At 33.0% G+C, this 25,296-nt stretch overlaps 2 protein-coding genes and 1 long non-coding RNA gene across 4 annotated transcripts; 1 reads left to right on the top strand and 2 right to left on the bottom strand.

Annotated features, from left to right (window-relative positions):
- Positions 1–779: 779 nt before the first annotated feature.
- On the bottom strand, positions 780–1,666 carry LOC148280918 (uncharacterized). The gene is made up of 3 exons (XR_015822469.1): positions 1,465–1,666; positions 1,151–1,337; positions 780–1,009 (listed from the first exon to the last, which is right to left on the bottom strand). It is a non-coding gene; the product is annotated as an uncharacterized LOC148280918 (long non-coding RNA).
- Positions 1,667–3,858: 2,192 nt separating this feature from the next.
- LOC148280917 (uncharacterized protein C16orf52 homolog A) lies at positions 3,859–8,344 on the top strand. Its single transcript, XM_088227561.1, has 3 exons — positions 3,859–4,295; positions 5,117–5,329; positions 7,811–8,344. Exons 1-3 carry the CDS (start codon positions 4,193–4,195, stop codon positions 7,996–7,998), a joined length of 504 nt encoding a protein of 167 aa, XP_088083687.1. The 5' UTR covers positions 3,859–4,192; the 3' UTR covers positions 7,999–8,344.
- Positions 8,345–13,105: 4,761 nt separating this feature from the next.
- Positions 13,106–25,035, bottom strand: Helz (Helicase with zinc finger). Of its 2 annotated transcripts, XM_088227558.1 has the most exons (9): positions 24,900–25,035; positions 24,074–24,783; positions 23,866–23,998; positions 19,838–20,012; positions 18,589–18,656; positions 17,119–18,509; positions 16,758–16,946; positions 16,544–16,676; positions 13,106–16,460 (listed from the first exon to the last, which is right to left on the bottom strand). In XM_088227558.1, exons 2-9 carry the CDS (start codon positions 24,677–24,679, stop codon positions 13,705–13,707), a joined length of 5,451 nt encoding a protein of 1,816 aa, XP_088083684.1. In that variant the 5' UTR covers positions 24,680–24,783; positions 24,900–25,035; the 3' UTR covers positions 13,106–13,704. The 2 variants fall into 2 exon arrangements, with proteins under 2 accessions (XP_088083684.1, XP_088083686.1); XM_088227560.1 differs by lacking the exons at positions 19,838–20,012; positions 23,866–23,998; positions 24,074–24,783; positions 24,900–25,035 and adding an exon at positions 18,759–18,886.
- Positions 25,036–25,296: the final 261 nt, after the last annotated feature.

The raw sequence follows: 25,296 nt of genomic DNA, 5'->3' as shown, positions 1-25,296 counted from the left end.
AATTTAAGTGCTGGCAGTAGAGCATTGTATTTAATGGTTATGTATCTGACTACGTCTTAATTTCAGATGTAGGCAGACGGTAGATCAGCGGAAGTGTGGTGGAGGCCTGTTCCGAATTTACACTTCACGTTTATGTAAAATATAAATCATTTATATGCTATCGGTGATTTCGCATATTTTTTACATCTTTTTAGGGACCCAACTACTATTGACCATTTTTACACTCTGTGGTGTAGTGGTTAGCGCTTTTTTGACTACTTTTTACGTTTGACACAAACTTATTTCAGTAAATATTTTTTGTTAATGTTTTTGTCCCAAAATTCAATAAGGTATTAACCATAGTTAGACTGGCAATTATACAATACAAAATATAATCATGTTTACATGTACGTACTCTTAACCTGTATTTATATGCATCTGTTTTTTTTAAATACATAATATATTGTTTGGTAAACGAATATAAAAAAATAATAATCTTTAAGAATATAATATCTTGGGCAGCAAAATTAAATGCTATAGAGCATAAAATCCCAGATAGCAATTTAAACTTGCCTCAAGCTTGTATCAAGTTTGAAGTATCAAGAGTTCAAGCTTGACCCAAGTTTAAGATAGCAACTCTGTAAACTTGAGGCAAGTTTAAAGCAAACTTCCTAGTTACCATCCAACAAACGTGCATGATGTTTGGATTAATTTAGCAAAAAAAAAAGAAAAAACAAAAAATACAACAAAAAAACAAAAACAAGAGAAAAAAAAACAAAAAAAAAAAAACAAAAAAAACAACAAAAAAAAATGAAACAAAAAAACAAACCAAAAAAACAAAAAACACGAAGCTTCTTAAAAATATTAATATTAAATAAAATATCTTGTTATTATTACTCAGTATATTTATTTTGAATAAATAATAAAATTACGGGCTATTTTTGCCAAGAAAGTCAGATGATGTGATGTCAAATAATACATGTCAATTGACTGGAGATCAGAGTCCGGTGCATTCTTTTGTCTCTCAACTCTGAAAAAAACTGTTTTATGACTTACTAGCTTTTCGACTAGCGGGATTTTTCATGGTAAAAAGTATCCGATATTCAAATCAAAATTTGTTGCAACAGAGGGAAAACATTTTGGGAAGGAATATGGAAGTCTAGGTATTTACTGGGCTAATGTACTGTCATTGGCTGGTTGAAGTGGCCACTTTACAAACTGTGTAACATTAAGCGTTCTGCCTATGTTTAAACATCTTCATTTCCTCAACTCTTCCATCTGTTAACTTTTGTGAAGTATAAGAGCCTCTGGGGTTAAAGTATTGGTTTATTATATCGGTATATTATTAACAGCCTTTTCTGTAAATAAAACATAATTCAATCAATTCAGTTCAATAATAGTATAATATTTGTGATATTTAATAATTAATCAGTTTAAACTATTGTAAGCATCATGCAGTGGATGAGATATTAATATCATACTTACTTTTAAAGAGCTCTTGACAAGACGGTTTTGTCGAGTGACAGTGCAACAAAAACTCATTTTTAATGTTTTTTCCTCAGTGGCATATCAATAGTTCATCCTTTAAACTGAGTATTAACACTTCGACAATATTAAACGTTTTAAAATCGCCGGAAAAACGTCCAATGATAAATGCGTAATTAAAGAACTGCGCATTATAAATGATATGAAACCCACGGACAAAAACGGTGAAATATATCATATTTTTCTATGACTTTGATAGGATTGCCAATCTGAATGTTGTTTGGAATTTACCACTTTTTGGATATTTGTCATGCACTAATTTAATTTGGCGGCCTTCGTGTTGTAGTGGTTAAGACATTTGGCTCACACATGAAAGGTTCTGGGTTCGATTCCTGGTGAGAACACAAAAATTAAATGTGATTTTTCTTAAGGCTGGGTGTATCGTGCTGTAATTCACCACTGTAATTGGGCTTCATGGCCTGTTGTGGTGCTAAAAAAGAATCGGTCTGGTAGAAAAGTCCTGGGATTAAATAAAAACAATAAAAGGAATTCTCTCCATATTTTTATGTATATGGCATTGTGTTGATCATCACTATATGACTTTCGGATTCTGAAATACCATTCTTGACATGGCAAGATTCCAGCAAGTTTTGTCAAAACTTGTCTCTTCAAATTTGACATAACAATATTCTAGCAACTTTTGATGAAAAATTTGTCGCGTCAAATTTTCCTTTTCAACCTTTCATCAATCTTAAATCAAGTTTGTACCAAGTTTCACTGCTATCTGGGATATGAGTTGACATTCATATTGAATTATAACATCCAAGATTATTTCTTTGCATGAAAGTCTAGGCATTTACAGAGCTTTTGAATTATTATAAGCTTGTGCAAGAAATTAGTTTACACATTTTCTTCTTTGCCATATTTTATTTATACACCTGTAACATCATGACATAAAAAGTTAAATCTTTCAATACAGAGAAAACAGTTGATAATTTTTTGTGGCTCTCTTGTTTTTGTTAATGTATTAAGACAATTTTAAAACAGTCCAGACGAAAATTGGTATTTTCTTTGAAATCCGTAATTTTTTTTTAATTTCCCTCTCGGACACTTTGTTCTGAGCCATAGACAATATTTGCAATATACTACACAACTCAATCTTATGGTATAAATGTGTTACATACGGATATAAATATCTACTATACAATGTGTATACATCATGTATACACACTAATAAACAATCAAATCTACTAACACCTCATTGGCTGATACACAACACTAAGTCTGTCTACAGTGTTAAATTTTCGATACTGTTTATGTTTTTACTATTTTTAAAGTAAATTTCCGTTTTTTTTTACTAAATGCATGCTATACGGGCACAGATATCATAACTGGCATCCTGAGAAGGGGGGAAGGATTCTCAAAGATCTGGTACTACCCCCACACCCAGGATCAATACCCTAAAGGAAGGAAAACATTTAGTCATTAGGAGTGGTTATTTCATTTTTCAAATCATAAATAATCTGTTGCTACTCTCCCCCCAGATGCCGCCCATATATTTTCTGTATAACAAAAAAAAATCAATACTGAAAAACATCAGCCATTTCGATACATCAATTTTTTTTTCTGATCAAACATCGATGTTTTCAAAACATCAATGTATCGTATACAAATCCTTCAATTCTGCTGATTTTGAATTTCTTGAAGTATAGGCTATTTTTATGACAAAACAGCCACACCTTTCCTTTGCACTGCTCACCACGATTTTCGAACTATTTATTTATAACAGTATTTGAGTTTGTCAAAATGTTTGTAGACAAAAGACTGGATTTCACCCCCTCGAGAGTCATTGAGGTTAACAAATTACAACAGGGATGGAGAATGCCTTAAATGAGGGAATATGGAAATCTAGGCATTTACAGGAATTATGACCTGTCATTGGCTTCAAATCAACAAATGAAAAAATTAAAGAAATTTGGATGTTTAAACATAGGCAAAATGGTGAATTCACAGAGGTGAATGGTGAAGGCACAGTGTGTAAAGTGGCCACTTAAACCAGCCAATGACAGGTCATAAGCCCTGTAAATGCCTAGACTTCCATATTCCCTTCTTTAAGGTATTCTCCATCCCTGTTGTAATTTGTTAATATGTAAGTTTTTATAGTAGCGCGGTAAAATCGTGGCTACACTCACGAAAACAAAAAATCAGGCTGGCATTGTGAAACTGTTTCTTAAACAATAGCGTGGCTTGTCAAAAGTAGCAGTTTAATTAATTTGAAACTGTTTCACGTAACGAATCTATCAAAATATACCGATTTATTTTGAATTTAGCTTGAAGGAGGTTGGCAATGCTGACATACACAACGAAAAACGAAAACAAAAATGTCAAATTGACAGGAGTACCAGGAGTAGTGAGTAGCGAGGGATTGGAGAAATATATTTACTATATACTGTTTACTGTGCTTTCCAACATAAATATTATAGTAATTTATAGTTTGTTGATTTCTTAAATATGTGCCTATGAATAAAAATACTTCATCATTATTTTGAAAATATAACGCTTTTGGCCTTGTAGACTCCAGTTCTTTTGCAATTTAGGCTTATTGACAATATTGACATGTAATTTGAAACATGGTGCTCTGTGAACTAATAAATAAGCTGTTAGGGTATTAATTAGCTTCATAAACATTATGCATTTATTGTAATAAATTGCACGGATCCAATTCAACATGGATAAACTTACTTTGATTTCTGGAACATTATTTATCTTCGCAGATGTCTTTGCTATTGTAAGCTTAGCAATGCCTGATTGGATCGTGACTGATGTTGGTGGTAAGTTATCTCGTTACAATAATTCAAGCCAATAATAATCTAATCTCAAATTACTCTAGTTAGTCAGGTGGTTCAGGTGTCACTTTGTGAAACGTTAAAAATATTAAGAAATATGTTTCAAATTTAACAAGTTAGTAGTTACATTTGTTATTTAAATGTTATACTAATGTAATATTCACTTTATTCCTAAAATATGTATTTTATGGAGTATAATTATAGTAATAAAGAAAAAATGTTTATAAAAATGGTTTTTATTTGCCATAATAAGAAATAACTATTACTTTGTAATTAACAAATGCGAATCAAGTTGTGGTAAAGCGGGTTTCGAACCTTGGATCCCTGATCTGAAGTCCTCGGGACCATAATCCGACTATTTATAAACCATTATGATGGTTAATTCAATTTCTAGATAGAAGCTAGATTGCAATTTGGAACTGTAGTCCCTATTTACAATTAAACAATTTAATAAAATTATATTTTATCAAGATATAGAAATATCTCAGTAGAATTTTTTTTTTGTAGAAAGCAATATGGAAGTCTAGTTAAATGTAGTTTTTGTCAATTGAGATTTGGACATTTTCCAAATTCTAGAGCTAGATGATTACACTTTATATTGCAACATCTATCTGTCGCGCGTTGTATTGATGGAAGTTACAATTAAAAGTACATACATAGCAAATACAAGTGTGATACATGTTGTTGACAATTTGTATGTGAAGTTTCAATCTATGGTGTAATATGAATAGAGAGAATCTAAGTATATGTATTTTTAATATGCGTTACATTGGTACATCAAATTAAATCATATGTTTTGTTTATAGGAGATACACGACTTGGTCTAATGTGGACCTGCATGACATTGTACAATCGGCCGCAAGTGTGTTTCACGCCAGATCTTCAACCTGAGTGGCTCTTGGCTCTAATTTGTATATTTGTTGGTTGCATCTGTATCACCACTACCATAATTCTCTTAGCTTCCAGTCACTGGGATAGGAATGTGGTACCGTATGCTCGCTGGGTTGGGTTTACTGCAAGTATGTCTTCCTATGTACATTTATTTATTTTAGACCGCATAAATATTAATAAGATTTAGGTTTTTATATCCTGGACGACCACTGCTGACAGTTTATGTCGGGGCTACTGGAGCTTAGAAGCCCGGAGGCTGTCTGTAGAATGATAACAATGAAACACTACTCATGTTTCTATATTTACCTTATGTGAAAATAATAAATGTGTATAATACAAACTAGTATGTACTAGGGGAGAACCGTGTATAGAAGCGATTATGCGCAGCTTACCATTATATTTGACTTACCATAATAATGTTTTATTGTAACTTTATTTACAGAAAAACCAATAAATAATAACCATTTATTTTAAATCATTTCCACCGTTTGTATTTTTATCCTAATATAAATATAAATTTTAATAAAGCGCGCCTAGCGCCTGCGGTGAGCCAAGAAACTAGTCAATTATTCCAGCTTATTTTTTCATACAAATAAGTATACTATATTTTGAATGTCTTAACCCCAGTGCGGGTTTTTTCTCCTAGATTAAACTTGCAGATTACACAAATTATTTGAAGATTCTTTATTTGGAAAACAGTATTTCAAACATTGTTTCTTAAGGACTATTTTTCTTTGAGATGGTACTTTTGACATAAGACCATAATTACTTTCATGCGTCATATTGCAGGACATATGGCGCTCCACGCGGCCGTTTTTAGCACTATTAATTACTAGAACAATTCAGCCAGTTGATATTTCAATTGAATACCTTATATCTACTGAATGATATTTTTTATTTATTTTTTAATGAATTATACATTAAAGTAATGGATAATGTATCTTTATAATATCACTGAGTTGATTTCATGGATGAGAGTTGTTGTATCACACAGAACCACAGAAAAATATCAATTTAAAGTATATATTACTTACATTATATTATGTATCTCCTATATAGGTACAAATATATGATATTTTTTTATAGCTTACCTGTAAATAAAGTCACCATTCGCCACTGGTATGTACTACACTTCTCACGTATATACTAATACACAATAGTCCCGTTTAACTAAATTTGATGGGACCGATGAGGTTTCGATGAAATGAAAATTCAGTTAAATTGGAAAATATGTGCATAGCGAAAATGTGTGGCATATAATTAATAAAAATATGAAATTTCTAAAAACACATAAAAACATTCCTGCATGATGGAATATAAAACTAAATCGATCTTTATTGAATTATTTATTATTTCACACTTAACTACCATCATCTAAAAATATTACATCTCCACTACGTATGGGTCAATTTGGACCATATTTTTGAATGTAGTTTATTGAGTGTGTATAGTAGAAATATTAATGAAAAACCTTACTCATTTAAAACATTGTTTATAAAAGGAAAGTACACTAATAAAATTCAATAAAGTATATATGTAATAAAATTGAAAAATACTATGAACAACAAATCTGACATAGTCATACCATATTGCTGATTAAATTTAATAATTTAAATTTTTCTTATATTCTAAAATAAAAATAGTTATTGAACAGAAAAACAGTAATCGTTAAAAACAATATATAAAAACAAAATAACTGATAATCATCTATTTAGGCATTATATTTGTGTAAAAAATCACTCTTATCGGCACATTTTATCAATACTTTTGAATGGGTTTTACAAACATTCATGTTTAGATTCATTGTCATTATATTCATCGTCACTTTTTTATTTAGCAAACCACTGATTCATTTGTTCACTTTGATCAGTTTCCATTTTCACCATGCAAAACCTCAGAAAAAGAATATATATTATATTATATCGGTCAAAATTACTGACACTTCTGTAAGTGGATACTATTTATGGTTCAAATATGACCATAAACATTATTACAGAAACTATAAGACAAGCAGTTGCAATACATCCTCCCCATTTGACGTATCAACATGAACAGGGAATACCAAAAAGATGAGACCGATATCTCATAGTTTGACAGCATGGTTTGTAAAAATGAGTTTTGTATGGGTCATTTTGACTCATACATAGTAGTTGAGGGTTAATTTTTTTTTTTTGAGGTCCAGTTAATATAACTTAAGAAATTCTGAAATTTCCCCAATCTCTTATAACAAATATCATCTCTTTTGAATTAAACACTTTTTAACATGTATGTTTTCCTTAGAGTAATAACGTAATAGAGTCGCCCATATGAAAAAAAAACATTCTACGATTATTGACCACGAAATTAGCTATAGATTGCAGCAATACAACAGGTCGTAGGTACTTGTGTTGAGAATTGCAAGCGCTACCGTCTGTTGTTAAACTAAAAACCAAACTAAAACCAAACCAAAAATTTGGAACGCTTTTGTTCTATGCAATAGAGCTTAAGGGCTTCTCTAGAGATTTATTACTCTGAGATGTTTTCACTCATCAAATTACTCATTTCGCCATTACATTATGTAGCCTTTTATGTTATAGATTCTAAAAACAATGTATATATAATTGTTTCAGTGGTGCTGTTTTGCCTAGCAGCTGTAATATTCCCCATCGGGTTTCATATGGATGAGATCGGAGGGCAGCCTTACCAACTACCGAATAGTCACCGAGTGGGAATATCATACATTATTTTCGTGCTTGCTCTCTGGATAACTGTTATTTCAGAATTGTTTGCAGGAAAAGTATGTCTGCCACACTTTTAGCTAACGTTTTTCACATTGACTTTTGTTTTGATGATTTTTGTGATTGATGTCTGAAACAAACATAAATATGCATAGAGGGAGAGAGAGAAAATACTCAGTAACAAATAACTCAGTTGGATTTTTTGCAGTGGTAAGCGGTGCATGGCAATTTCATTTTGTTTGCTCCTGTAATTTTATTTCCCTACAAAATTACAACTAGATATTTCATTTTTACTCTCTGAAAATGTCAAATTAATATATAATATCGTCTATGTATATTCAATACTGCGGATTAACCATTTGTCAAAATGTTTAGGACTTGCGATTTTGTAAAAAAAAGATAAAAAATAAATTTTAATGTAGTTTATTTTGTGTTGTTGATTTATATTAGAAATTCTATTTTTATTGTCGTATGCGTCTATGCGAAGTCAATTGTGGCAGTTACGTATGGCTTATTCGCTGTATTGCCTTTACACAAATCAAATACGCCTCATCCACAAATATAGGATTTAGGGATATATGCGGTATGGCTTTGCTTCTTTAATAGGGAGGATTTATTTGCGGTTCTAAATTTAATTGAATGCAAGCAGTCTATTGGTCAATTTCGAAATTCAAATATACCAAACAATGTCGGTCTTGGGTTCCCAGAAATTTGTTCGCCAGCAGTTGTTCGCAAGACATTTGTTCCCGGACTTTTCTTTGCAGAGACAATTCATTGAGCGACTTGTTCGCCACAGCACTTCTCCTCCGAACATTTATTTCACTATGACATATGTACGTTATACATTTAATTGCCAATACACTTGTTCTCGAAATATTTAATCAACGGAGAACAAGAATGGAGGATTCAAGTTTTGCTCAAATATTCCATACAAAACGCATTCAAGTAAAAAGGTACAAATCATGAAATGGCAAGGGTAAGTCAAAAACATTGACTGAGAAGATAAAACAACCTGTACATCAGTAAATAATTTTTAAAGATTCACCCAGGTAATCAAAGTCAACAATGTTTTGGGTTTATCTGCCACTTGCATCTTATTTGCCACTTAAACCAACCGATGATAGAACATAAGCCCTGTAAATGCCTAGACTTCCAGATTTTCTTATCTTGTTTTTTTATAAAATGTAGGAGTACGGCGTTCTATCATCTCCGCCTACTTTGGGTAATTAGCACATCGTGATGGTAAGACATAAATAGAACACTTTTTGAAAATACAGCTTAATTTAAATAAGCTTGTGTGGATAAAACTGTAGAAATATGGCGTTATATCCACTATTCCTACCATTCAGAGAAAGCCGGGAGAGTAAAAAAAAAGTGTTTTAGGTATAAATATGTGAAAGCATGGCATTCTATTCTCTCCACTTACATCTCCAGGTAAATGCGTGCTATTTATTTAGACAATAAATAATCAAAATGTATGCATAAATGAGGCAATAGTTATTTTCAAAAAATAATGTTTACCTAAAAATGAAGAAATTTGGCATTCTATCCACTCTATCTACCTTTCCAAGAAACCAGCAGAATGCTTAGTAACAAAATAAACATTTTTTGATAAATATCTATTATACTAATGTTCTAGTATAGTGTTTAGTTCTCTAGAAAACCAGCATTAATATTTTCGAAAAAATTCCGAAATTCATATCTGCCAAGAAACCGGCGCGTAAATAAATATGTATTTAAAAACAAAAATCTACATTTGTAAAATATTGAAGAATGGTATTCTGTCCTCGCTGCCTACCCCTTATGTAGTCTGCGTGATGATGTACAGATAAGTTGTTTTATTTACTCAGTCAATGTTACTCCTATCTACAAAAAAGGGGACAAGCTTTCTGCTGTTAACTACAGACCCAGAAGTCCTGTATAGTCTGTAAGGCTATGGAGAAAATAATTGTCAATAACATTAGAGGATTCCTTTCGCAAGAAAATTTTATCGTAGAAGAGCAACACGGCTTTGTGCCGAAACGATCAACAGTGACAAATCTCCTATCCTGTGTGGATACTTGGACTCAAGAATGGAACGAACGTCATCCTACAGATATATCTTTCTTTGCTGATACAAAGTTGTTTGCCAACCCAATAATAAGCCACCAGCTAATCCAAGATGACCTTAATAAGATTTTTCAATGGACAAAAGAATGGCTCTTAACGCGAAGCCCTGAGAAATGCATCGTCCTACACATTGGCCCTAGAAATTCGAAAATAATATATACCGTGAATGGAAATTAAGTGCCAGCCGTAACGTCACAAAAAGATCTCGGAATTGTGATCTTAAATGAGAATCACATATTATCGAAATTGTTAAACCCACCAATTTCCTCTTATACTTTACAAGGAAAACATTCGCTCACATCACCCAAGATTTGTTCCTCAAAATTTATAAAACATATTATGTTCGTCCAATCCCTGAGTATGCCTACCAAATCTGGAGTCCCTATTTAAAAAAGACAAGAGTTGTTGGAGAAGAGCAACTAAAATGGTAGTTTTTCTAAGAAATAAATCATATGAGGACCGCTTAAGGGAGCTCGGGTTAAGTTCACTGGAAGAGCGGAGGCAGCATGGTGACTTGATTGAAACCTTCAAAATCTTAACTGAGCAATATAATGTACCCAAGTTGAAATCAATGTTCACTATGAATAAAAACCGCTATCTCAGAGGTCATTCATTGAAACTAAATACTACCTCCTTCTCATCCAACCCCAGGAAGAACTTCCTGACAAACCGACCCGTGGAGAAATGGAATGACCTTCCCGAGAAAGTGATTGGTGCTAGTTCAGTTAATGTTTAAAAACCGCCTAGATGCACACATCAATTTATAATGTTTAATAACCATGTACACTTCATATACACGCATCAGCTTAATAGCTGCTAGTGTATTATTGTAAATAATGTTTTTGACTTACCCTTTCATGATTTGTACCTTTTTACTTAAATGCCTTTTGTATGAAATATTTAAGCAAAACTTGAATCTACTATTTTCACTTAACATAATCTGTTAGTTAAATATTTAGAGAACAAGTGTATTGGCGATCAAATGAATAAATGTTCAGCGAATAAGTGCTGTGGTGAATAAGTCGCTCGGCGGTGAATTGTCTCTGCTAAGAAAAGTCCGGGAACAAATGTCTTGCGAACAACTACTGGCAAACAATTTTCCAGGCAGGGGCTCTTGTCCCATTCAATTGAAAACACCGAAAAAACATATTTGAATTTTTTAGGCCCATAGGCAGAATTGAACTTACATAGACAATATAATTCATGTGTGGTTTTATGATGTAGTTGTGAATGTGAGAGGATAGTGAAATGGGAATATGATTCAGATAAAATTTGGTTATAATATAAATAATTTTAAAAACATACATGATTCCCATCGCTATGCATCTTTACCACTCTTCATGTCAGAATAAAAAAATTGTATGTACTCATTTGACATTGTTTTAATTCAGATAGTAAAATTATTGTTTATGCTGTCTCTTGTGGAGGATAAGACATATTTGTTTATGTTAGTTAAAATTTAAAATGTACATGTAAATAAGATCATTTTTAATATAATTTTATTACTATAATTATTAGTAGAGCAGGCAGCTATTAGCGGATGGTTATTTAAAAAAAATAATCAAACTATAATCAAGGTTCTGAAGGTTAAATTACCTCCCTTATTTACATATTTTTGTGCAAGTTTATAGTACTAATTTTATTAACAAAATATTATTACTCTATGTATAAGGTTAGATATCTTATCCAAATGGCAGGTAGTCTGAGCTATCTAATAAAATGTCCATATGTATAATAGTTATATTATATATGTTTGGTTTAAGAAATAAAGCAGTATTCAAATATTTTCATTCCAATAGTAAATAGTTAACACATAAATCTCATTTCAGTTATATATTATTATGTTCAATTCTCTTGTATCAGTTATTTTTGGAGATTTATTTAGTATAATCGAAATAGTATAAAGGGATATAAATTGTAATTTAAAAACCGAATCTAAAATTTCTAATTTAAAAACATAAAAGCAAAAAAATACCAGTGTCATTATGATTTATGTTGGCATTTTTAAACATTTTTAAAGCTGTTTAGTGTTTTAGATGTTTTTCTTCTTAAAGTGTAAAATATAGAGCTATCTCTTTATGTTTTAGTTTAAAATCTAATATGTTAAGTTTTCTGTATTTGGCAGTGCACGAAGAAAAAAAAAATCTAGATACTTTTTTGTTACCATTAATTGTCAACTATATTATATTGGTTAAAAGATAAGCCTTTCAATCCTCTGGCGGTATTGCCCATTTTAATTTGTAAAATATCACAATCCAGAAATCAATATTTGTAGCACAAAATGTCAACTTTTTAAGTGTCATTTTTAATCTACGTAATATATTATAGAATAAATATAAGACAAGAGTTAATTATTTTTCCCCACTCCACAGTTCTATTTATTTAGAATTACAATGCATAAAAATAGTTAAATTGTTTATAGAAAATCTCTTTTTGTATTTTCAATAATTTTAATTCACCGTTGTCTATACACTGAATCTCTTTATTAAATGTTATTACAATATTGCGTATTACTTTTTTACCCTCACACTTTCACGCTAGTAAAAATATATGTTTGCGCACTTATGATATTACCAAATGTTTTAACCGAGCACTTATATTAGAGTACCCAAAAGCAATGTAATTTTCGTTGATGCGCCATCTAAAGTAGTCTCCTTGGCCTCTTGGTGTAATGCTTCATTCAATCTATCCAACTGTTGACAGTGAAACTCTGCCAACACTGACCGACCTTATGGCAATAGTTCGAAATAAATTATTCCTTTAGAATCACACCATACACACAAAAACACATTTTTTTAAATGCAATGTCTTCCTGTGTTTTATAAAATTGTTTTAATTATGATTTATTTTACTCTGTTGTTTTTTAAATATCTGGTGCTTAACGACATCATCACAGACAATATCGATTGATTCTAACTGCATTAATGCAATATGCCTGTCCCACTTCACAACTTCATATTCACCCTTCTTTTTTTTGCATTCTGCACTGTCCTCAGCGGATTTTTTTACGGGGAATATGATATGCAGTTCAAAGACCTTTGTGATATTTGAATTATTTGGTACAAATGAACAAAGCCATACTTCTCGAGATTTTTAATGTTTGCCTTACATAATATTCACAAACATATTATATTGTATAATAATAAATTTATTTATTAAAATAATTTTACATTTACACCACTGTTGATCGACCGAGTAGCCAGCCAAAATATGAGCAGAACCAAACAAAATGATTTAATTGATTTTTAAACGCCATTGTTTTATGATCTCATCGAGTATAAAATAGAGTAAAAAATATAATGAGTAAAAAAGGGGTATAAAAAATTTTGATCGGTCGATTCAAAGCAGCGTATATAATCTATCGGACAGTACAAATTGAACTAAGCTATGAAGATAATTTTTTGATTTTATTTTTTTACTTTTTTTTTGTGTATTACTAAATATTAAATAAGATTTTTTTCTAATATTTCACTGCAGTAACCGCCTAAGAGATTTATACACTCGATTCAGAAAATACCGATTTCATTCATCACATTAAAATTGATATTCACAATGGTCGAATCTATTAAAATAAGTAAATTATTTAAACAATATCAATTGCACAATTACTAAACTTCCGACATCGACAGCATTCAACGCAAAATAGAAAAAGTTTTTAATCCTTAAATAAAATAAATTTAGTCAAAATAATGATATAGACCATGCGGTTGGGGCTTGTGGCCAAAATCTCTAAGCACTACAAATGGGTCGTTCTTATCTTCATCCAGCTTAGGGGTCGTCTGACGCAGCACACTGGCGTACGTCGTGTTGTCTCCCTCCATCCCCATCCCTTCCAGCGAGGTTCCGGCCCCGTTGATGGGGCGAGAGAACTCGGCATTGATCTGCTGCTGCAGGCGCTGTTGCTGCGTCAGCGGCACGCGGCACTCCATCATGCTGCCCACGCCTCCCATGGTTGACATGCCCACCATGTTCGCCACCCTGTTCAGCATCCCCATGGCGGGGTGGGGAGGCTCCGCTTGCTGCAAGCTGAATGCTCTGGCATAACCCGCGAAGGCCCCAGTGCTGGTGTTCTGTTTGTCTAGAGGCTCAGCGAGGTTGTGCCCCATGGGACCATCGTTCTGCCCTGAGGAGCTAGGCTGACCCGCCTGCCGCCTATACAGAGGAACAGACTGTACAAAAGGCTTATTCGTCTGCCATGGTAATTCGATGGCAGATTCTGGAGGTGGAAAGTTTCTTGACGGTAATGGGTTTTCTTCTCGCTGGTTAGGATTGTGATTGTACGTATTGGGGCCAAACATTACTGAAGTTTCAAAATCTCTGTTGAAGGGTTTACTGTTTATAAATTGACTCAGTACATTGGGTTTTGCAACTGGTAATGGCCATGATCGCTCGCCTTCGTTAGGGGGTGCCGGGTGTGCGTGTCCATTTGGCATATTGTAATTAACAAATTGCTGGTTGTGGTGAAGTATCTTTTCTGAAAAAACATCTTCTGAATTTCTAGGCATTTCGTTGAGTGGTAAAAAAGATTCCACTGCTGGAAGAGTTGTTCTCTTTAATACTACTTTTAAGAATTTGCTAGCAGCTTCTACCCCCTGAGTATCCAGCAGGTGGTAGTACCACTGTAACTGAGTATCTTGCCCCTCGTTGCATACATCTTGGAGACTCATGTGAGGTGGTAACATAGGTTGGATGTCACGAAGATTCTGATTAGGCGGAGGTCCTCTTTCCGGAAAGTGGACATTTTGTAAAAACTGAATGTGCTCTTTCTCTTGAACAGAACGATTTTGATCTTGAAATTTAGAAGCGTTCGATGGGTATGGAAGCCTATCAGTTTGAGAGTTAGGGCCACCACGTAAAAATGCTGGCACGTTCATATCATTGGGGATAAAATTTTCAGTTGTAAAACCGGTAGGAATGGGTGATGTGTCAGGACTAATCCTCGGTTGAGGACGCAAAGGTATAAAAGGTTGGGTTTTATTAGGTACAATTGCTTGAGGCGCCATCAAATGTTGAGGTGCGATGTTAGATCGATTAGCAACCATGCTGGCATGAAGTACACGATGAGAAGGATTTAACACAGGAATAATTTCAGTGGGCTTTTTCTGAGCTTGTTTCAATGGCCAAGTTGGTGTACTGCGACCATTGGGTGAAGGTAAAGGGAAGGAATTCACTGTCCAAGGATTTATAGAAGGGTTTGCCTGGTGAGGATAGGACATAGGAACATTAGGAATAGGTGCACTGGGCTGAGAGGGTGGAGCTCTATTCATGGGGAAAACATTACTTCCATGGGGTGCTTGCTGATTTGAACCAGTGGGATAGTAAAACACAGGATAAGGAACGAGGGATGCATTTCCGGTGTTGATCAATGGTTGAATTTGTCCTGTATTTGGTTGTCTGTTATTAGAATTGATCTGAGATATTGGCATTGGAATAGGTGGTCCTATATTGGGTGGTACGAGAGGTGGACCTGACTGCACATTAATATAAGCTTCTGGTTTTAAAGCTCTAGGAACAAACTCCGGCGCTAATGGATTTAGCGTATATGTTTTTTTAAGTTCCACTCCATCCAACTGAGATTTGAGAAGAGTCCAGGTTATTCCGAAAAGACTCTTGTTTTCATTGCAGATATGGATAAACCGCTCCCAAACTTTTCGACATCGCCCAATGGAACACAGTGCCACAGGATCTCCCACTACAGCAACTAAACTTTGTGCTCTTGTGATAGCTGTATTTAATAATTTTCTATTTGACAGGAAACCATAATCTAATTCTGATGCCGCTTGACAAGTTCTTCTAGTTCGTACTGTTGACAGAAACACAGCCCGAAATTGTTTCCCTTGAACATTCAAAACTCGTTCTACTGATATACCCCCCATTCTCCGTTTTCTTAGTTCAGATCTGATGCGGAATACTTGATCAGCATAAGGTGTCATAATTCCAATACTCTGTTCATCCACTTTACCCCACGCCGGTGGCCAGTTCCTACGGAGTTCACAAATCCGCTCTACAACTTCGTACACTTCACTGTTATTGTAGAATGCAGTAGAGTTCTGATCTTGTACGTCTTCACCTCTAGTAGTAAAAAATGTTAGGGGATAAAACTTGTCGTGTCTTGGTTGTTTACCACTCGCAATTAGTTTCTGATCATAGAATAATTCAGATGTAAAATTGATGATAGCTTCATGAGCGCGATAATTTTCACAGAGGAGAATTTTACATGGAAAATTTGCTGGGTAATGTTCATAAAGCCTCTCCAAAAGAGATATGTGAAGATTCCTCTCTTTAGCAAATTGAGAAAATAGCTCCGGACTAAGTTGCATGTGATCGCCTGCGAGTACTATACGAGAGGTTGGGGTAGCCAGGGCAAGAGGCATGAGAGCTTCACTCTCCATTGCTTGTGCAGCTTCATCCAACAGTATGTGAGTAAAGTAACCTAAAATTCAATGCTGATTAATTGTCATTCATTACAAAGCCATTTTATCGGTAACATACTATATGTACCCATGCAAACGTTACCTTTTGGTAATCCCAATGTAGACAAATACATGGATATTGATAATGTGACAACCACAATTCTATGTTTTAATATATCTTCAAGGACAGGAAGTCTAAAATTCCTTACTCCATTGTTCATCTCAATCAAGCAATACTGTAAAAAAACATATTAATTAATACTAAAACAAATGAAATATTAAAAAATTTTTAAAAGGTTTTAGATTGTCTTCCTTACTTTTTGAACAACTTGATCGACAGTAGTGACCCATCTTTTATGATAGTAGACCCTCAGCGGACGAGCTTCTGTCACACCACTCTCTAGCCATGGGTGAAGATAGTCCTTGATATAAAGATCTGCGGCGGAGTTCGAATGTGTGCAAATCAATATTTTTGAATCTGGTTGATGTAGCAAATATTTTATAGCCTAAAAGAGTGATAATGCAGGTAATGTTTTTGGTGTAAAAACAAAAAAAAAGTAGTTTAACAGTAAATAATAGATGTTAAAAAATACTTTCACACAGATTAATAAACTGTAGTCTAAAAAAATATTTAGATACTTCATTTTTAGTTTCATAATCTTTTTACTGAATACAAACCTGGGCCAAAGTGTAGGTTTTTCCAGTGCCAAAAGGTCCGATTATTAGAATGGGGGGTATGGGAACACCAACAGGAGTAGTAATTGCTAATACTGCTTCTTTCTGTTTGGCGTTGAGACGAGAATCAAATGCCCACTGTCGGAATGGCGACCAAGGAATGTTGGGTTCCAGTACATCGGGGAATATCAGCTTATAGTCTGATATCTTATCTATAGCGTAGTGCCATTCGCAATAAGTGAGCCGGTTCAATTGGAACTGAACGTCAGCAGCGAAGTCCGTGTCGGCACGCATGCCTAGTTCCCTTACTGTGATTGCAGACAACCGAAGGTAGATCATGTTTTTACCCTTATCTTCTATGAGGGCTTCGTACACTCTCCGCCGCCCCGTTGCACCTGCTGCGAGTGGCGCCGTGAGCAGAATAGTTGTGCAATTATTTAATATCAGCCTTCCAGCTGAAGTGTCTTCTGATACATCTTTACCGAGTGTAAGAAGTGCAAACAGTTCTCCCGAGTGTGCGTACTTAGCTGTAGAAGTTGCCATACCTGATGGAGCTAGAAGGTAACTGGGAGCTACTCTTAGTTTACAATTGACATTGTACCGAGCCACCTGTTCGTATCTTGCCATCTCTTCCACGGACAGCAACTCGTGCATTCTCGTTCGGTAATTATTTCGAGTTAAATGCTTGTCTGTAACTGTTGACTGTGTGAGACATAAGTTGTTTGCTCGTGGCGCCGGATATGCGTTCAAAAGGTCGCGATCCCGTTCGCACGTATCGGATCCATGGGGTGTGGACAAACCAGGATAAACTGGAGAACTAAATGCTACTACATCTGAGTTCGCAACATCCCATCGCTCACTAACTGAAAGGACCATTTCTTTACGTATTTCCTTAATTTTATCTGCATCAGTAACTGGGACGACATCCACACACAAGTGTTTAACTAAAACTGGCTCGCCACCGAGATCGAATACAACTGACTGCCTAAATGTACCATAAATATCTGTAGAAAATACCACTTTGATACGGTGTTCTAACGTGGGACCCTGGTCACGATTCTCTAGAGTCTTGTCGATGTGGGTAGCCGTCCATTCTTGATCAGATGTTAATTCTGCCTCCACAATTTTATGAGTGTCTCTTCCTTTCTTATTGATTTTCGGTTCTCCGGGAAATACTTGTTTCAGAACAAAATGATTTCTGTGTGCGTCTTGTAGCAAGGCCACAGCCTTAAGTAACCTCTTGGTCTTCAGTACAAAAGTCCATTCCCGCTTACTAACTTTTGAAGATACAGTGGTTATTAAATCTGATGAGCATGTTTCTTCAATGCCATCGAGCTTTTCTCTCATTACTTTTTCTGGAGATGTTGCCAGAATCCATTTATCAAGCAATTGCTCTAAAAAATATTTTAATGGTTAATAATAAATAGTTATAATGATTCACGGTAAAAGAAAAAAATGTTTATTTCAAATTACCTGTGTAACTTTTGCCATAGAGCTCCTTATCAAAAGCTCTTTGCATTTTCATCTTCCGGTATTCAAATCTGCAAATCAATAAATTGTCTATATTAACTAATTATTTTTTAAAATAAGTGTACATTACAATCAAAACTAAAATTTGAAAATAATTGTGCATTTTTAAATACCTGTATATTTGATTTTTCTGAATGTACAAATTTTGTTTTGTTTTTTTTCTTTTGACGAGTCTGGTTTTTGGTTGGCTCGAAGATACTGCTTTTAGCAATAAACCCGTCAAAGTGCACTTATTCTTGTACTTGAAGTTTAAAATGAACAAAACAGAATAGGTCCAAAAGAATGAACACACGGATATTCTCAGTATGTATTGATTTAATTTACACGTAAACTACTTTATCAATAACTCACACCCATTTTCGAGGCCAATTACTGAGATTCCATGTCAGCTCCCTAGTTGGAACATATGGTCTCCACAAACTCTTTGCTGGCTGCCAGCTTTTGACCATTCTCTAGTTCCCATACAAACTGCGGAAGAACAGTCAGCAGTGGATATCCAAGATATAGACAACCCGACCTGACCTTGCAGAGTAGGTAAGCGTGTTTAAGGCTCTCGGGAGACATTCTTTTGTACTGCATAGCCACAGCTTTATGACAGTTGTCACTGGAAGATACTGCAGTGAAATTGCTATGAAATTCTAACATCCCTAATGAGGAAGTTCAGTGCTACGGAAAATCGGATATAGAATATGCTTTCTTAAACGATAGCATTTAATTGTAAAAAGTATTAAAAAAAATAAAATAAACTACTTTGAAATGTCACAGGCTCAGGTGAACAATAACCAATCAATGACAGCGTTGTTATTTTGTTGTGATAGATTTACGGTTTCCAGGAGCTATGTTTTTAGTAGCTATGTTTTTAGATGTTTAGCATGTTTTGACGTTCTATACACGGGGTTCTACTTTTAAGTGTGAGAAAACTCGTGACATTGCGGGTGGTGCAATTTCAAACATTCAGTGGGGATTTTAAAAATTACAAAACTTATAACAAAAATTATAGCGATGATAATACAATACATGAAAATATTTTTTGGCTTAGTTTAATAGTCTATTAACAAATAATAAAATATTAAAAAAACCACTTAACTTACTGATCCTACCTCAACCCCCTTATACCGAATTCTGTGCTAAGGGATCAAACAGAGATTTTGCAGCACCTCCCCAACCTATACAGTATTCATTCTAGTATTACCTCTCCTTCCACTCGGCGAGTTCTTCCGGTCCATGGGCTTCCACACATTGGGCCCCGTATTTACAAGAGCCCCCCTCTGCGCCAGAACTGTTTTCCTGCGCCTCCCACCCTTCACACAGTACGTACGTGTCTGCGGTGTAGCCGCGCGGCGGTGGCCGCCATTTCCAGTCCCGGCCTGCGGATCACATTACCGCAGTTAATCTCACAAACAAGTCTTCTTGAAAAATGGCCCCCGAAGAATCTACTCAAAACAATATCAATCTATTCTACAAATTTACTAATTTGTAGAATAGACTTATTATCAACATGTGCATTTTTGAGACACATAAATGTGCATTTGTTTATGGAACCAGAAATAATGTAATATTGAAAAAAAAAAACAACATTGTTTTAAACCATTACTACAGGTTTTCTTTTTATTTTATTTTTATTATTTTTTCACGCCCATAAGGCTTTTACGTACATGAAAGTTATAAAAAATATAGAACAGTGTTTAGAAGTAAAGTTGGTATAAAAAAAGAAGATGAGTATATAAACAACATAGATTTTTTTTAAAAACACAATATAAAGAAATAAAATATAGGAACAGTGTTAAGAAGTATAGTTGGTATAAAAATAAAAAGATGCGTGTATTAACAACATAAATTTTTAAAAAATACAATATAAAGTAATAAAATATAGAACTGTGTTTAAAAGTTAAGTTGGTTTTAAAAAAATTAAATAAAAATAATTAAAACAATATATATATATATATATTTATATACATGTTTTTTTTTTTTTTTTAATAAGTTTTAGTGTGTTTCATTTTAATTTTTTTGCACCACAATAGTAACAAAACTCCCAATTACAGTGGTGAATTGCAGCAAAAAAACACCCAAACTTCATGTAATAAATTATTCAGGTACATACACTTTAGTTAGTTGAATAAAATTATAGCCCTGTGCACAATTACATATAATTAAGTGTAATGAGGGATATTTCAATTTAATAAGATTTTAAAGAAGTTGGCAGTACAGAATGATTCCCTTCACAATCAAGAGAAATCTGGATAACTTTATGACATAAAATTTTCTGCAAATAAAAACTTGATAAACATAATGGCATTTGAAAACCAATATGAAAATAATTTATCATTGATGATTATGATAAAATTATAAATAAACTTATCAATGAAACTTCTTGGTTTAGTTTTTATTATTTTAGCCAACGAGCGCTTTCGCCTAAGTACGCATCTTCAAGGCTAGTGTTTTATCATTAACTATGGAGTTTTATCAAGAAATATCAACAAAAAACATCAATTTATCATTGATTTTAGCATTTATTTTATTATTAACAAAGCAACATACATATATAGACATTATTTTTATAAGGGCATCTAGTATATATTGATAAAATTCTGTCATTGTCAACAATTAGTCTATGAATGGTCCACTATAAGATTGGATTGTCATTATTAGACATCAGAGATCATGTATCTTAATATGAAAGGAGATACATTACAGCCTGTTTGTTGCAATTTAAAAAAAAAACATTTTATAAAACATATCAAGCCATGATCGCCAAAAAATCGTAACCGACAAACAAAATATTTTACGGGAGATTATTTCATCTTCTTAATTATTAAGGAATATACTTTGAAATACAATTTTTTTTCTCAAAGTATATTCCTTAATAATTAAAAAAAATATACATATAAAAATATATAAAATACTGTTTTTATCGGTTACAATGTTTTGGCGATCATGGCTCTATATGCCCTACCACTGTTAACGTGTACATTAGAAAAAGCATAAAACATAGCATATTGCTTATCATGTTTACTTTTAAAATGTAAATAAACACTATTCTGCAGAATTTGTAATGTTTATATTAACATGTTTATTTTATATGTAGGATTTATTGAATCTCTTGTAAATGTCAATGAGTTAAAGCTATCTGAATTGAAACAGAAACATTCACTGTTGCAAAAGACAAATAATTATTATAAAACGAATCGAAAAATAACTATTGATTATAAAGGCAACGTACCATGAATTACCTACGTACATTGTAATTTCAAAATTCAAATAAGTAAACTATTATTAAAATAAAATAAATATAAAACAACTTTGTTTTTAACCACTTTTTTTATATTTTTTCTACCGACCGGTTTCCTCGATAAAGTTCCTAAATATAATAAATCTGGCATATACCAATTGAATTGTAATTATTTTGATTCAATCTACATTGGAAAAACTAAAAGAAACTTTAATATTAGAGTAAAAAAACACTAAAGGTGCCTAAATAATAATAATTTTTCTGAATTTGCACACCATCCGATACAAAATTATCATAATTTCAATAAAGACACTGGACTATACGTTCTTCGTGTTGAAAATAAAATACCAAAATTAAACAATTTTGAAATCATAGAAATTAAAAAAGTGATTCATGGTAAGAAAAAAATAATAAATAACCAAATAAACATTTCCTCTAGTTTGTTTTAGTTTAGTTTTTTTCTCCTGCCTAGTTTTAAAGATCGTATTCATCTCACTTTACAATTTCCATATTTACAAGAGCGACATGACAAAAAGACTTGACTTATTAGCTCCAAGTGTTTTGATCTATATTTATTCACTAATATTTAGTAATCAATGTTAAAATAAAATGGGATAAGATTCATTAGTAAGTTTACCTCAATACAGAAGCTTGTGTAGATTTGAAACCGGTCGGTAGAAAAAATAAAAATGATTGGTTAAAAATAAAGTTAGTGCTTCAAATATAAATTTTATTTAAGCTATTATTATTCTAAGTTCTACATTTTGTTCTTTAATATTTATAAACTATATTTTCAAAGAAATAATATTTTCCGTACTAACTTAGTGATTTTTTTTAATTGTTAAATTCAATATTCAATAGAACTGCTTGATATATTAAGACTTGGTTTTGTACCATTAAAAATAATGTTAAAAATATGAACAAATAAGCACTTATGTATAAAGTGCTAAAAACAAAACTTCATTATTTCAAATAATTGAATTATTAAAATTTAGAAGACTGAAATGCAAGGTGGATAATCATTAGCACAGTGCTGAAATTCAGTTTTGATAGGTCAATGTCCTCGAAGCATGAAAAAAAAGCTCAACCAATAATAATTGGTGAGTCACAGGGACATTGACCTAAAAGAAAAGACACAAAATGAAATAAACTATTTTAGTTGAACTCAATATCTAATAGCAAAATAATATTAATCATTAATTGAATTTATTTTAGGTCAATTATCATTATAAGGCAATTCAATAATTTACTGATTAAATAAATATGCAAATGAATACATAAATATGTGTTTATAAACAATTCATATACATTTCATATTCATTTTTAAAACACTAATCTGGACAGACTTTTGTGGTAATTTTTCTATTTCTTAGTATTTAAAATTATGTATTGAGAAAAATTTTCAATAATTTTTTTAATGAAAAAACTTCACTTAAAATGATACATTAATACCCCGAACTAAAGTAAAATTAATACATATCATGGTAATTCTATATTGACTTGACCTACCTAGGTTTTACGAGCTATATATTTTAATGACATTAAGTATTAAAATTTGAGACAAATTAATTAAAGATATATTTTTTTGTAGGATGGATTTTAGTAGATTTAGTTTGACTTCTGATATTTATTTTTGGATTTGCATTAATCATGTAAATAAAACACATTTTTAGCAGTGATCACTTCACCCGAAGAGAGAAAATAATTGGTCAAAATAGTAAACAAGAGGTCAAAGCTAAAATTGATAATTTTCAATTGTATATGATTTTAGTGTATAACGACTTTAAAAAATCTTTTTTTCTATGAGTACTTGGGTATCAATAATTTGTTTAAGCATGCACAGTTCACTTAAAAAAATATCAGACTATTAATTTACCACATTAAAAATATCCACTAAACTTTATCTGCGACATGCACATAACACATAATATGTAAGAACAATAAGGGAAAAAAGTGTATAAGTGACAAAATATACTGAAAGTAATACTAACCTTCGTCAGACATGATAATAGTTTGGTGCTCGTGAGTAGAGCAATGAGCTCGAAGAGCGGCACGGTCACTAAAAGTCATAGCACAGTAAGAACACGATGGCGCTTCAGATTGTTTACCAACTTCCAGTTGTTTCTGAAAATTTAGAACATTGTTGGGTGACACCTCATTTGTATTGTTACATTTAGATTCGGCGGCATTTCTACTCACTTGGGCATCTGGAGTACTAGCTCCTGGAACAACCGTTTTCTGACTGATTGTGACAGGAACTGATTTTTTGCTCTTGTCGGCATTTTGAAGGCTAACAGCCCATTCTTCTAGCTTTGCGTCTAAACAAAGCATCTCTTCATCCAGCCTCTGTTGGGATATCCGTTGGTTATTTTTTTGACCATTAGCCATCTGCAACACGGTTCTTAACCTTTCCAGAGTTTTTGACATATCTGGATTGTTGTGGGGTCCGACGGTCGAGGTCATCCACTCCCGACAGGCTTGTTCGGCGTCGATATATCGTTTCATTTTGAACAAAGAATGCACCAGACGCCTCCGGACTCGAGCTCCGATATTGGAAGTGTCAGAGTCGTTCAATATCTTGATGAGTTTTCGGCAGTCCTGAATAACTGCTTCGTGGCGGGATCCGCCGCTCACGAGCGACCATTCTAAGTTGCATTCTGTGCGATTCATTAACCATGATATATGCTTTTCTCGGGGTACTTTGAAATCAAAGCTGGTACCTATTATTTGATCATATATTCGGGATGCTTGAATCCATTGCTTTTGCCTCATACATTCGAGGGCTTGGTTTTCTTTGTCTGACATTGTGTTCAGTTTAAGCTTATGATTTAAGGTGGAATAGTTTTGACAAGTTACATGTCTTGTAAATTCGTGTGTACATAAGAAAGGTTAGTTTGAGATCTAAAAACCTGAAACAGAAAATGACAATTAAAATGCATTTCAATAATCTCACAATAAAACGTAACTAAATGCCACTTTTTACTATATTCAATTATTTTATAAAATAAGAATTCGATTAACGGACCTTAACCTAATTGTGTTCGCAGAATATTACCGATCTGGCATGATTTCTCTACAAATGACACACACTACACTACCGCCATCTTGCTTTAGCATATTATTATTTTTATTTACATGCTAGTTTACCCATCGTGCGGCATAGCCAAGAACTAAAGCAATGTTTCGTAGATTGTTTAAAAAAAAATACTTTTTTGCCCACCTTTAGGGAAAATAATTTTGTTTTATAACCGTGATTTCAAAGAGAATGATTTTTTTTTGCGGTTAGACGATAAGTTAGTCGATATATTGTGCGGCAAAATTGTTTTTTCGTACAATAATATTTATATTTTCATACTAAATTTACTACAGCAAAAAGATGTTCGATAGGGCAAAAATTTAAACGGGTTATCTTTTTCATTTGC

This window comes from Micrasema longulum, unplaced genomic scaffold (assembly GCF_059751315.1).
Source record: "Micrasema longulum isolate JH-2025_06_02 unplaced genomic scaffold, ASM5975131v1 h1tg000511l, whole genome shotgun sequence".
In the NCBI taxonomy this organism is placed as follows: Eukaryota; Metazoa; Arthropoda; class Insecta; order Trichoptera; family Brachycentridae; genus Micrasema; species Micrasema longulum.
This window is presented reverse-complemented; position numbering and strand designations above follow the sequence as displayed.

Excerpts from the sequence above, each read along its gene's own strand:
- LOC148280917 (XM_088227561.1), top strand. The coding sequence starts at position 4,193 with ATGGATAAACTTACTTTGATTTCTGGAACATTATTTATCTTCGCAGAT. Across the intron at positions 4,296-5,116 it reads GATCGTGACTGATGTTGGTG|GAGATACACGACTTGGTCTA; the intron begins GTAAGTTATCTC and ends TTTTGTTTATAG. Across the intron at positions 5,330-7,810 it reads CTGGGTTGGGTTTACTGCAA|TGGTGCTGTTTTGCCTAGCA; the intron begins GTATGTCTTCCT and ends TAATTGTTTCAG.
- Helz (XM_088227558.1), bottom strand. The coding sequence starts at position 24,679 with ATGTCAGACAAAGAAAACCAAGCCCTCGAATGTATGAGGCAAAAGCAA. Across the intron at positions 20,013-23,865 it reads TATTATCATGTCTGACGAAG|GCCGGGACTGGAAATGGCGG; the intron begins GTTAGTATTACT and ends TGTGATCCGCAG. Across the intron at positions 16,677-16,757 it reads TCGATCAAGTTGTTCAAAAA|TATTGCTTGATTGAGATGAA; the intron begins GTAAGGAAGACA and ends GTTTTTTTACAG.